This window comes from Ylistrum balloti, unplaced genomic scaffold (genome assembly GCF_031769215.1).
Source record: "Ylistrum balloti isolate Yb309-2 unplaced genomic scaffold, AGI_CSIRO_Ybal_v1 Utg369802, whole genome shotgun sequence".
NCBI lineage: Eukaryota > Metazoa > Mollusca > Bivalvia > Pectinida > Pectinidae > Ylistrum > Ylistrum balloti.
The window spans coordinates 1808974-1822830 of NW_026781979.1; the positions used below are offsets into that span (position 1 = coordinate 1808974).

The following is a 13857-nucleotide window of genomic DNA, read 5'->3' on the forward strand; positions in this document are numbered from 1 at the left end:
TATATTTATTGATAAATAATCTGTTAGAAGATAAAACGTGCCATCTTAAAATCGTTTTAGCAATTCATTACCCAGTTAGTCTATATATTTGATATTGCGAACTGAACCTCGTTTTCTGTATTCTATCATTCGTTCAGACCGATAAGATTTTCAACGACTCTCCCTCTGAATTTAACTTCAGGTCCCTATTACCACAGGATTCTGAATTAAACATCTGTTTTTGTGTGCTTTTTATGTAAAGGTCCATCATGAAAAAAGTGTATGCTTAAAGCTTGTACCTCGATATGACTCAAAATTTGTCACTTTAAAGTATTTTGACTTCCATAAGAGAAATTAGTACACTGCTGCTTAAGCCAGTAGAAATAGTTGTTTTGAACGGGATCAAATTATTGATTCATTTTGACAATGTATTAAAGTAATAAAATATTGTAATATTTGTTTTTAAGTCTGAAGTAAAACATAACACACTTGCCGAACTTATCTGTTACCTTGAAAATCATCACAATCACTGTAAACACATATTAGCAACATTTTGTTTATTTTCAATTTACATAAAAATCATCCAATGAACACAATCAACTTGCTCAAGCACAAAATAACAATGTCATCAGAAACATGATACAAAAAAATGGTAGAACTCAAGAATTAGTCAAAAGATTATCATCAATATGCTTTGTACCAGAGTATCAATTTGTCTTCATTTTTGTTATTAATTACAAAATCCATTGACCATAAATAAAATACAGTGCTCTCATGTCTTCCATTATTTGACAGTCTGCTTTAAGTCTAAATCACTTCCTCATACATAAACAAGTCTACAAATCAGAGATAAACCAATTCAACTGTTTAGTAAGGTGAACAGTGTACAATATATCAAGTTGTGCATACAATTTGTACTGAATCCTTTAGATTTCTTCTAAGTTTACTTACTGTAAAATTTTCCTTTCACCTGATGTAGAAAATCTGGATTTTTTTTTCATATATAGAAGTTATCATCTAATTATAAAAACTATTATAATTAAAAAAAATTTTTTCAATGTTTTCATATTATGCCATTTCCTTCTAATTTTAAGAATTATACAACCTTCCAGTATCATAAAGAAGATAGAGATTCTGTTTATAGCAGCTGTTTCCTATTTTTTTTTATTATTTTGAGAAACATGAATTATCAAGTAAACTTCAAATACAGATTGTTACAAAACATCTTCTATTTTACCAGTATGAAATGGTAGACCGAGGTATTGACAACAAGTATCTGACAATACACACAATTTTGTTTACTATTTACAAAAAAAAGAGAAAAAACCTTTAGAATCTTGATTATCTGTAATAGTGTGTTGAAGGCAATCCATCATTTCTGTGCGATATAATCAATGAATAATCATTTCAAACAGGTGAAAAACCAGCGAAAACAGTAAGCCTTTCAAAAAACATCAGTGAAAATTCATACATACTGGGTAATCAAAAAATCAAACTTTATCAAACTGAAAAGCAGAAAATCAGACATCAAAAATGTTTGGTAACAGGGTAACAAAAAAGGCCTGTCAATTTTCCCAAATAGTGAGAATTGTCTTACATGATATAGTGGACAAATGTTGATGATATATGTATACACTGTACTAATGAGTTGTAAAAAAGTTTACATCAACCTTCAAATACAAGTACAATTTTTCATGTAATGAAATTTAAGCTATTTTAGAAAAAATATATGTGATTAGTGACTGCATGATAGGTCACGTCTAACCATAATAAATGTATGCATGTATAGTACCATCAGGAGTATATAGGTATGTTCTGCAAAGGTAAATTTGGCCAAAGTACATTTTTATGCCCTACAACCCTGTAACAACACAGCAAGAGGTCTACACTTTATGGACTTCCTGGTTTTATAAAGCACTCACACCTGAGGATTAAAATGAACATACTGCTGTATATGCTAATTAATAAACAAATATAACTTTATAAAAATGCAATAATGGAATGATGAAATATATTCCGTTTATATATATATATATATATATATATGCATGTTGGAGGGATGCTATTTCTTTAAACAAATCTGTTTCAAGTTAACACCCTTTGCTTATGGTGTATGTACCTGTCTTTAGACAGTACTGTTTCTGGGGGCAAATGATAATATTTCAGCAACAGTTATCATATTGCTTGCATAACTTTTTTTTTTAAAGAAAGAATGTTTTATGATTTTTTATCAATACTTTCAAATGCAAACACTCAAAATTGGAATCATAACTGTTCCACACTTATATAAAAAAAAAACAGGTATGTATGTAACCACTGCGAGTGTTAAAAAAGGACAAGTAATTATGCTATATAGGCCTATTTAATCCTTTGACTTGAACTTGTAGTTTAACAAAGACTTTCTCTGATAACGGAAAAAAAGTATAACTCATATATAACAAGTACTCAAAAAAAAAACATTTAAAAAATCCCACAAAGGTATTAGATAGCACTAAATTTGAAATATTCAATGATATTTACAACTACAGACCTTCTCAGTAATGTCAAGCAAACAAATTTGAAAATATAATTCTTTTGACCTGAATTTTCTGAATTTTACGAAAGACTGTTAAATATTTTAATTTCACATTCAATGCTCACACATACACACAATTGTTATAACAGGTAAATTTATCATGTTAATCCTGAAGGCGAGAGTTCCTCATGATCAGCACTTTGGTCAGTATCACTTCTATGCTGCTGTTTTTCTTCGCAGCACTAGGGGCCCTACATTGTCGCCCGTCTCCTCATTGTGCTTGTTGTGGCTGCCATCACAAAGAGGGAACTGCAAGTGGAGAAATTTTCAATCATTGTACAACACATAGAATTTTTTTACATTCATGATATCCATAATTTCCCATACCATGATTGTAATGTTTTGTAAAATACCGTAAAAGGTGCCATACTTTATGTTAGTGCTTTTAATAAAATTGGTCATTTTGTTTATATCCTTACCTCATTTAGGCCATTAATGTTCCAGAATAAGCATGTATATGGAACATAAAATTTATAGATACAATGAAAACATTTGTAAATTGGACTAAACTTTCACTGGACTGAAACTATATTAAGGGTTGAAATACAACCTCAAAAATTTTAAAAATAAGAACTATGCATAAATAACTTTAACAGTAGTGCCAATGAGAGCAACCATCCAATATATCTCTACATTCAAATTTTACCATTTTAAAAAAATTAAACTTTTATGATGGCAAATTGAGATGTCTAGATTTAAAAACAGCCGAATAAAGACCCATTTTAGGGTTTAAAATTGGGTAATTTATAAAAGTAGTTGGTCTTTTAAGATGAAACAGCTTCCTCTTGTATATTCTAAATGCAATTTCTGCAAAATAACAGCCTGTATCCTTTTTTATTTCTATTCTTCAAAGGCTACAGGAATTACTTTCATTCAAACTCTGGTCTATAGTATACCTTCTTGGAACGCCAGCATCTGCAGTAAGTTACTTTGTCTGCAAGGTCCTCCATATCCACCAAATTCACCACTTTTGGTGTTTCTTTTTGGATCTTCAGGTTCACAGGGTTCTTCTTTGGAGGAGGCTTAGGTTTAAAAGCTTGTGAAGTGACATACACAAGCAAAGATACTGTTCCCACAACAGGTACAAGTGAAAACCATTCTACAACTGAAACAAGAAAACAGTTTACTTTTAAAAACATGAGTACACAAACAAAGGCACTTTTCCTCATGGCCTGAGTGAAAACCATTGTACAACTGAACAGCAAAAATATGGGTCTTAAAATATTATTGGATAGAATACATGGCCAGTGTCTTAAAATATAAGCTGTATTTTGGCAAGGGTGAAGAATAGTTGTTGCTCCGGACAGAATGACAAAGCTGGTACGTCAGAGGTTCACCACTTTTGTCTATCTTCACCCTCGCCAAAATACAGCTTATATTTTAAGACACTGACCATGTTTTCTATTTAAACTGCACCATTGATTGAAAATCACACTATTGAAACTTAAACAGTTTTGTTGTTGACGTTAAAATGAATTTTGCCTGATGACAAAATAATTGCTCCAGACAGAAGCATTCCAACCTTCATCGGATATGACGATTTTATGAATTTTCCAAAAAATCAACTTGTTCATTGCAAAATGTAAAATCGCTTATTTAAACAACTTTTCATAATTAATTAAGTTCAGAGAGTTATTTGGTCAAATTACCACATGTGCTAAAATACAGCTGTTTTTTATCACTGCCAAATACAGTAAAAATTACATGTGGCATGTATATTCCGACGACATTCATTTGAAGCATTATATGTAAATGTCTGTATGTCTGAAGAAGTTAGTGAAACATCCTAAGATTTGTAAGGATGAACATACTGAAACTCTAACACAAAATTAAATTGAGGTAGAACCTATCGTGTACAGTTTCTTTGTGTAAATGTGGACATGATTTCGAAATTTATGTTGCTAATTAGCTAAATATATAAATATCTCAGCCTGTAATTGAAAAATATCATTTTGTCCAGTTATTTTTAAACAGTACTTTAAGACTCGCCAACGTGGTAGTTCAGAGGATTTTGAGCCTTCGTAATAATGAAGGCGCGTTGGAGATACTGTGCATTACATCCTCGTTAATCAATTGATGTTTGCAACCTGCACATATTATTGCCACCGTACCGGTGTGCCAGTGTTTGAACTGTGATTCAAATTAGCAGAAGCAAGAACAAAATACAATGCATGAAGTGTGTTTCTGTGACCCAAGAAAGCAAACCAATGTCAACAATCTTAGAACGTGGGGTGATGGAATATCACGAGTGACATACTGCACATGCATGAGGATATAACCACGATGTCGATGTGGCAATTAAAACTGTTTCCACGCAAATATATATCAACTACTCACCAGACAGCTTCGCGAAGCCAAATAGAGATTTGGGAACTGGTAAATTACTTAAATAATTAGGTAAATACACAGTGATTATGTTCGAAACGACCTCCATCGTGCTAACAGTGACAACTTCCGGTAACTCTAAAAGTGAAAATGTATAACGTCGGCACAGAGGACAATTTCCGGAAAAATACATTATTGATAATTCTATTCGATTTAGAAATATTAACTTGTTTAAAAAGATTGATGAATGTGTGCTAACGGAGAGAAAAATAATGAAAAAGTCCTTTTATTTCTGTAATGACCTAAATACAGTTTATGATAGCGTCCCAATTTCTGACCCCAAAGATGTACAAAGTCCCATGACGTGACACTCGTTTTAAATTTGAATTCATTAAAATTATCACATTTCATCCCATTTAAAACTAAGATTTACAGAAAAAACGCGCTATGAATGCTCAATTTTACAAATATTGTCAACATTCGTCTCGGACAGAAAAGCTAGTACTGAGAGCAGCGGATGAGGAAACAGAATTCAAGTGACAAGTTGATCAACAAAAAAATAAACACATATATGTTTACCGTATCTGATAACGATATCAATGGGACATTACAGATTAACGCGTTCCTGCAGTGTGACTACTCACTATTAGACATTTTTGCTTTAAATTATTTTATTGATATTTTCATGGGCTTAAATATTGCATGATTTGATACTTTTTTAAATATTTTATCTTAAACATGTGCCTATCTTTTATAACTTCTAGCATGTTTGTGATGTTGGTAGTAAGTCCAATATTCGTGGTGGTCGTTGAGAAAACTTTTCTTCCTTAAACAAAATAGATGTTGACGGCGCGAATCCGGAAGGTGTGATGTTATTTCCGGTGACCACAAGATTTATTATTAAGATATCAACATTTTTTTCCTGGAACACAACTCGACCGTCTGAATCCAGGTCGTTGTCCTCTATGGTTCAACTTGAAGCGTGCTCTCAAACCTTGATGAAAGTTTTACTATAATTTGGATATTGCATGGGAACCTTTTTTTAAATAGCTAAATTAAATATCTTATTGGGTATACAAAAGAATGGTCTTAATTTAGATAAGGGAAGTTCTTGACAAACAGACAAAACATTTGTTTACGAAATACTTTTCAACAGTGTTTCGTGTTAGAATGGTAAAAGGTTAAGAACATTGTATTTAAACCACCACATGTATCAAATCTTTCTTCATAGATAAACCAACGAGTATATAGCATAAGATTGGACAGGCGCTAAGTATACAATTTAGTAGTGAACACAGGGACTTGGCACGAATTTCTAACCCTTGGTACAGCTATATATATATTAGACCATAATACACATATGGACCATTGGTTGGAACTTCGTGCCAAGTTCCTGTGGTAATGATGTACGGTAATATCTCTCCATGAACCACCTTGCATATATCTACAAGTACATAACTGATCTTGTAGACTCTCCAATACTTCATCTTTTTGAACTAGAGCATTGCCAAATGACACATATACCAGAGGCCGTTATTTATTACAGGGAAGCCGTCTGTGGGATCCGAACCCGGAACTGCTGATCAAGGTCAAAAGGAATATGCCTGTAGCCGAGCGGTGTAATTTTTCTAATAACTATCATGGTTACATACTAATAACAGTATTTATCAACTTGCATGCGGATATCACACGTGAAGATCCAGGAGAGTGGACATTGGATGTTACGGTCAATAGAAAACGTATCATTTTGACGCAAATGCAATTACAATGTATGTAATAATAACAATTTATCATCTTACAGAAAACGTATCGAGGCATGATTGAACACATCAAATAATCTTCCTTAAAATTTATTGAAAACATCGAAACATATTGTGTACTTTCACTGTCTAAAGCAATCTGGCCAAAAGTTCGTTTGTGAATATCTGCGCACAAAGACTGTGTTTTGACGTTGTATAAATCATTCGTCCTACGTTAAACCGAGTGCCCTGTGACAATTTGGTATTCAATGCTGTTAAAAGACGAGCAAATCATTAAAAAAATACCCATTGAGGAGGAATTGAGATAGAGGGCCAGGGACAGGTTATATCAAGAAAGATGGTTAGTTTTCGGTCTGCCATCATTGCGTTAAAACAGGAAATTGAGTATCAAAAGTTAACCTGTGAATATTATACAGCATTTGAACTTTTCCAAACAAAACCAGAGTCTTGAATGAGAGGTGACGGTAAACAGATTCCGAAAGAACGCGTTCAGTGTCCGTGCTTTCAATAAACCACATGATTTGTCAAAGAAGTCTGTTGAAGTTCAAACACTAATAGAGATCAAATCCAAATTAATTTGCTTGTGATACTGTGGAATTGAACTCTAACTTCACATTACAGTATGCGTGCATGTTTTATTGTCATGTCAGCTTCATAAATATTCTGAATTAACACTACAACTTGTAATTTATGTAAAACTGTGTGTCTCTATGTCGAAACCCCTGGAGTGTCGAGGATGAGGTATTGGTTGGATAATACTAAACCAACAAATGTGTTCTAAATGTACAAAAAAATAGGCAGATTTTAGAAAACATGGCATAAAGATCCTAATTAGGATTTTTCAAAAGGCTCAATTGATCAACCCTGCACCTAACTTTCATCGTACTGAAGGTACCGAGTGAAATCATTTTAAATATCAAGAAAGAATGCCTGACTAATGGAAACACAATCAATGTCCTAGAATGGTTAATCAGAAGACATTATACCATCACCATCAGATAATTAGTGTTTACAATAGGCTAGACTGATTTAGGGCATTCTAAGAATTCCTCTACAAAACGTATTTAAAACGTACACCTCGGAATTGGTAACTCCCAAAACACAGAGGTTGGAATCCTAGAAAGCCGGTGTAAGTCCGGCGTAAGTCCGCTCGAAGTCCGGCGTAAGCCCGGTGTGAGGACCTTCTCAGGCCAATATAGGATGAGAAAATCAAAAGGTAAAATATCCACTCAGATCAGGCAAACACAGGACTATATGTACGCTGTACATGGCTTTGTTCTTTTCCAGGTTAATGTCATCATGTCAGAAATCAGAGTAGGCCTATCGCCAGCTTGCTGAGCTTGTCTCAGATATTACATTATGTACATATATGCTAAAGTTTATGGTAAGATATTTAATATTTACCGAGGTTCGACGATAAAATAAACATTTACTATCCTATCAGAAACGTTAAAAATGTCTAGCTCCCAGATACTGCGTTTAGAAGCTTATCAAATCCTTCCACATACGCACAATGATTGACGTCCACCTTCGATTTCTCACCTGTAATTCAGCGTTGTCTCCCTTGTAAGTCCGGTGAAAATTGACACTTTCTACTGTAAACAATAATGTTGGGTGTAGATATTACTCGGGTGTGATCATTTTTGAGACAAATTCTGAGCATTACTATGGCGTTAAAGCTGATCACAAAGGTAAGATTTTGTAGTATTCATAGCTATTGTTTACCACAGGTGGCCACATAGATATAGATCAACAGATATTGTCATCAAACATTAGTGTACACAATAGCGCCTTCTACACACCTGTTTCTACAGGGTGACGACCGCATACTATAGCCATATACACACAGATTCTGGAAGAGAGCTAGCAGTATCTATGTAGGTAACACAGAAACGTATGGTATACAGGTTACTCCTTTAAACAGCATTGCAAACATATATGACCTAATGACCTAATTTAGTGTTGCTCTATTATAATACATAATAATCATGACTTCTTAGCCCTAATTGCTAGGATATATATAAATACAGTGTACTCGTGGCGTTATATAAGGTGACTACAAGCAGAAGACATACAGGTGTACTGGAGAAGGAATGGAAGAAACTGATAGGGTCATTTAAATGACAACAACAAGCACTTGTACAACAAGCACATGTACTTCTAAAAATGTCTAAATTGATATATTCTCCTTTTTTTTATAATAATGCAAAAAAAATCCATAATCTAATAAAGATATAGGACATGTTTATTTGGTCCCGGTATGAATGCCCGAAAAAAGTAAGGACATACATGTATATGTATGGGTCAGATTTGATGATTTTATTATCTGTGAAGTTAGAAATAATTATCAAATAGTAAATATGTCGAATATCTAGTTGAAAATGTCTTCATCGATTTGGGTGTTAGTTAGGTCTTCTAGTAGACTATATGTATTAGCATACATACAGAAACTAACTCTTGTTTTGATTTCTGTACGAGGATGGTTCACATGTGATTTTCAATATCTGAAGTCCGTACACGAAATTAAAAAAAATAGTTATACAATAAAAGTACTGGATCTCTTCTTTTGGTGGACTCTTCGTCATGTAAAATATGTAAAAAAAGATATGCTTGATCGTGTTTCCTCTTTCACAAATGACAGAGCAGGGTACTGAATTTCCCGATTTGTTGACCATTTTGATATTGTCTACACCTCCTTCGAGCAAATGTCGTTATTTAAAAAAGAACATAACTATCCATCATCCAAACAAAGAAAGTAATCAATCCCATTTCCACTTCACCGAAAGGATGGATTCTGTAAAAGTTTGATTGTCCATCACTTATATGCTGTTATTTCTTACAGCAATTTATAACTGTTCCAGAAAAATTGGAATGTTCCTCGGCTAATAAAATGTTTTATTTGATTTACTTTTTGTGTGACCATTTTTTCAGAGTGTATCTATTTGTTTAATTAAGTATTAGATTACAGGTTTCTCCCCCTCACCCCCTCAGCCCCCCCCCCTGCCAAAACAAAAAAAGAAATCCTTTACCCCCCGCGATGTCGTCGTTGTTGTCCTTTTTTTATTGTTCTGTCACATACTCTCTCGTGTATTCCAGTATTGATAAACTGTCTCAATAGTTCTGGTTATGTTTTAATGACGAGAATTTAAGCATCATTTTGGTAAATCTGCGTTGGACACTTCCGTTGGTATTTTCGCTATTTGAAGTAAAACGTTGTCCGTATTGTAGATAATGAGAACGAGCAGGGTGGTAGAGGGTAGTGAAAATTGACGGGATCATGTAGAAAATACTCGTGAAGACTTTTGTATGATCTGTTGGTCTTTGTATGCTTATTTTTTTGTATTCGTGTGTGTTGAAGTTGATAGTCTACGTTCACCGTTGTCATCATAAATGCTTCACCATGTCGTATCAGGGTATATCCAGTTATCGTTTGGCCAATTTCGAGATGCTCTTATGTTTAGACATTCAACAGCATAAAAGCCAGGTTTTAGTCCACTGGCGCAAATGCATTAAATTTTCTCATTCGGTTTCGGCACCTGTTGAGATAAACTGTAAAAATACCATTTGTTAGATGTATTACATGTAGAAATATATGACAGATCGTTTATTTATAAACAGCTCTGTTAATGTATCCGAGATTTATTAAAGTGTCATTCAGTGTATCACGGCATGACGTTCAGATTTGCTGTAATTCCAGCAACTACAGGATCTATACCGGGACATTCCAGACGAGTGCGGTCTATCGGCCGGTCCACTGGAGGATGATAGTGAGTTAACATTATATGTGATATTAACATCACTTGATTTTTAACGAGGCATAACTTCATAAATTAACTGCCCCTCCAATTTTTAACGCATATTTTGGCCAATTTTGATGTTTACGATAACCTGAATGCCACGTTTTAATTCATTCGAATAATGGAACGTGTTCATTATACACGAACGTAGCAGATTTTTCCCAGTGAACCTCGTACATTGCATACCTAGGTGTAAATGCGCTTCACACTGGTCATATTTCTGATGAAGGTGACAGTCATGAGTGAAGTCATCGAAACGTCTCACATATTTTTTCAGCTGGTGGTAAAAGAAGTAGTGAATTGATAATCAAGTTCAAAAGCGACCATGTAATACACTGGTATCTATGTTAAACGTATACCACAATAAATTTAAGAATCAGTTAATCACCAAGGCCTAAATGGATTTTTTTGAAATCATTGAATGAATCTTTTCGATTTTACAGAACTCCATATGTGATTTCCTGAACCTTTTACTGTATCTGGTCTGTTACAGTATGCTTCTGGTTATTTACAAAGTTCTTGCTGATGTTTCTGATTTGACTTTGAGTTAATACCTTGTTACATATGGTGTCTTTTTTCCTCTATTCAATTTTTTTTCATTTCAGTGTTACACTGTCAAGCTGTCATACCAGGCCCGGTAACTATAATTTTATATCTATTCCTTTTGGTATTTGAAGATTTATCAAGTCGTTTGGAAGTTGCCAAATTATAAGCATATGCACAATTATTATTAAAAAATATTCAAAACCTGATTCACTTTTGAACAGTTAAATTTTAAACATCTATGTTGATAAGTTTTTACACATTGTCTTTATGCTTACACTGAATTCCTTAGTTGTATATGATAACTCAGAGCCTCTATCTATTTCATAATGTAATACAAATTGTTATATCACTACCCGTATGTAAGTGTTTATATCACTACCCGTATGTAAGTAGTTATATCAGTACCCGTATGTAAGTGTTTATATCACTACCCGTATGTAAGTAGTTATATCAGTACCCGTATGTAAGTGTTTATATCACTACCCGTATGTAAGTAGTTATATCAGTACCCGTATGTAAGTGTTTATATCACTACCCTTATGTAAGTGTTTATATCACTACCCGTATGTAAGTGTTTATATCACTACCCGTATGTAAGTAGTTATATCAGTACCCGTATGTAAGTGGTTATATCACTACCCGTATGTAAGTGGTTATATCACTACCCGTATGTAAGTGGTTATATCAGTACCCGTATGTAAGGTTTTATATCAGTACCCGTATGTAAGGTTTTATATCAGTACCCGTATGTAAGTAGTTATATCAGTACCCGTATGTAAGTGGGTCTTGTATATAATACCACATATCTTAATTAGTATTTTGTTACACTTGCAGGAAAACAGTCCATATTTCGGAGGCCTCTTTTGTTTAGAAATTACATTTACAACAGACTATCCCTTCAGACCACCTAAGGTAAGTATCGGTATCTTTATAGCCTAGTAGGGTTTTCATTTTTGCAAAGATCAAGTACTCCTTCATATCTATTCTGTTTCCAGTGCCGTTGGTTGATATTTCTATACATTGCTCCTGCTATCGTAGTATTGCGAAATAGCAATTTACCGAATGTAAAGTAAAAATATATCGTTTGTATTATTTCGGTATACAGCTCATATAATTTCTTTATTTCACTTTTGAACCAGATTAAGTTCGGCACCAAGATATTTCACCCAAATGTGGAAAAAGATGGCAAGATTTGTATGGACTTTTTACAATCGGAATGGAAGCCTTCGTTTTCAATAGCGTACAGTGAGTATGTAACGGAAGCCTTCGTTTTCAGTGGCGTACAGTGAGTATGTAACGGAGAACACGTTACTTCTTGAATTATGAATCTTAAAAGTAAAACGGTATGGTAGATACTTGGTAATTTGCGTTTAATCTGTAACTCTGTGAAAACATAGTACTCAAATAGTAATTAAAAAAGAGAGAAGACAACAAAACGGTGAAGACATGAACACAGCTTGGTAACTAAAATAACCTAAAAATGAACCGGCAGTGAACCTTGGCGTTTATATCTCTCACAAAGCAATAGGTTATGTTAACAAAATGCATTTGGAATACCAAAGATAAACACAACGAGGAAAGACTGTTAATTATATTGTTTAAATTCATGTCGCCATGAATGCCGAGAGTGTCTGTAGTGTGAATTAAAATCACATTAATTATCACATTTGCACAGCATTTTTGATGTATATATATAAACATTGTAAACTAAGAAGAAAGAAATATCATTTAAATGTTATAAACGACTTAAAGTGTAAAGTCACGCCTTCCTAGTGTAAAGCCGTGATTAGATAGTGTAAAACCATGGCTTTCAAGTATAAATTCATGACTTGATAGTGTAAAACCATTGCCTCATAACGCATTATCAAACAGATGGATGTAGTTAAATATACTCCAATCGCAACAGACATGTTAGATCTGATAGCTTGTATTCGTTTCTAAAAGAACCCTTTGTCTCATGCCTGTAGTTCTGATGGCCATTTCGTCCCTGATGCACACCCCTAACACCGATAACCCGGCTAACCCTGACATAGCCAACATGTACATCAATAACCAAGAGGATTTCGTGAAAACAGCGATGGAATGGACGAGTGCACATGCGATTAGAACTTCACAGGTTTACCAAGGTGACCAAGTACCTACTGCAAGCGGACAAGCTAAGGAAGACACTGTTTAATGACGAAAGGAGCCATATGTCGAATTCAGGATTAGAGATTTATCAAAATGAACTAAGCTTGATTAATTTAGAGGATAAGCTTTGTTTTAAAAGCCACTATTGCTTTTTGGTAGCAATAATTTCATGGAACATATTTTGAGTACCCAGGACAACGTAGAATGACAATGCTTACACTATGTACGACAAGATGTATCAGTGAGTGAGTCATGTATTGTCAGTAGTATTCTATAGTATACTTGATGTGTTGTGAGCTTCGATGCTTGATTTAGCAGGAGATACAGTGTTATGAGGCCACTGGTTTAGAGAAAGTTTCTCCAAATCCCTCTGGGGTGTAGCATACGATTTATTCTATATAATTTCATATGTTTAGCAAAGGAGAGAGCAATGAAACACCAAATATTTTATACCACTTTACCAGACACCAATGCCAAAGTACACTTGTTCAGTACCTAATCACATTGTTGATACAGTATTATAAAGCAGTACTACATCTTACATTGACGGAGAGGAGGGGATGATAGAACCAGAATTAATTAGCATACAGTTTACTCATTGTGTAGTTATACTGCTTATAGATTTAGTATTCTCTCTTTTATAATTTTACCGATTTTTTTTGTCTAATTTCGTAATTAAGATGTAAACTAGTTTGTAGGTAACAATGTTTTCTATAAAATTTATATTTTCTTTTTTTTTAAGTTT

The 13857-nt window shown here is 33.8% G+C and overlaps 2 protein-coding genes across 2 annotated transcripts; one reads left to right on the plus strand and one right to left on the minus strand.

Moving 5' to 3' along the window:
• Positions 1-521: 521 nt before the first annotated feature.
• On the minus strand, positions 522-4988 carry LOC132544545 (CDGSH iron-sulfur domain-containing protein 2 homolog B-like). Its single transcript, XM_060208155.1, has 3 exons — positions 4892-4988; positions 3451-3659; positions 522-2803 (listed from the first exon to the last, which is right to left on the minus strand). Exons 1-3 carry the CDS (start codon positions 4986-4988, stop codon positions 2711-2713), a joined length of 399 nt encoding a protein of 132 aa, XP_060064138.1. The 3' UTR covers positions 522-2710.
• A 3318-nt stretch (positions 4989-8306) lies between these two features.
• Positions 8307-13158, plus strand: LOC132544593 (ubiquitin-conjugating enzyme E2 D2B-like). The gene is made up of 6 exons (XM_060208210.1): positions 8307-8330; positions 10337-10406; positions 11042-11073; positions 11817-11894; positions 12122-12227; positions 12950-13158. Exons 1-6 carry the CDS (start codon positions 8307-8309, stop codon positions 13156-13158), a joined length of 519 nt encoding a protein of 172 aa, XP_060064193.1.
• The last annotated feature ends 699 nt before the right edge of the window (positions 13159-13857 follow it).

Bases quoted from the DNA above. Each gene is read 5' to 3' on its own strand.
- LOC132544545 (XM_060208155.1), bottom strand. From the start codon at position 4,988: ATGGAGGTCGTTTCGAACATAATCACTGTGTATTTACCTAATTATTTA. The intron at 3,660-4,891 runs GTGAGTAGTTGA...TTCTTGTTTCAG, and splicing joins TGGCTTCGCGAAGCTGTCTG to TTGTAGAATGGTTTTCACTT. The intron at 2,804-3,450 runs GTATACTATAGA...CTCCACTTGCAG, and splicing joins GATGCTGGCGTTCCAAGAAG to TTCCCTCTTTGTGATGGCAG.
- LOC132544593 (XM_060208210.1), top strand. From the start codon at position 8,307: ATGGCGTTAAAGCTGATCACAAAG. The intron at 11,074-11,816 runs GTAACTATAATT...TTACACTTGCAG, and splicing joins AAGCTGTCATACCAGGCCCG to GAAAACAGTCCATATTTCGG. The intron at 12,228-12,949 runs GTGAGTATGTAA...TCATGCCTGTAG, and splicing joins TTCGTTTTCAATAGCGTACA to TTCTGATGGCCATTTCGTCC.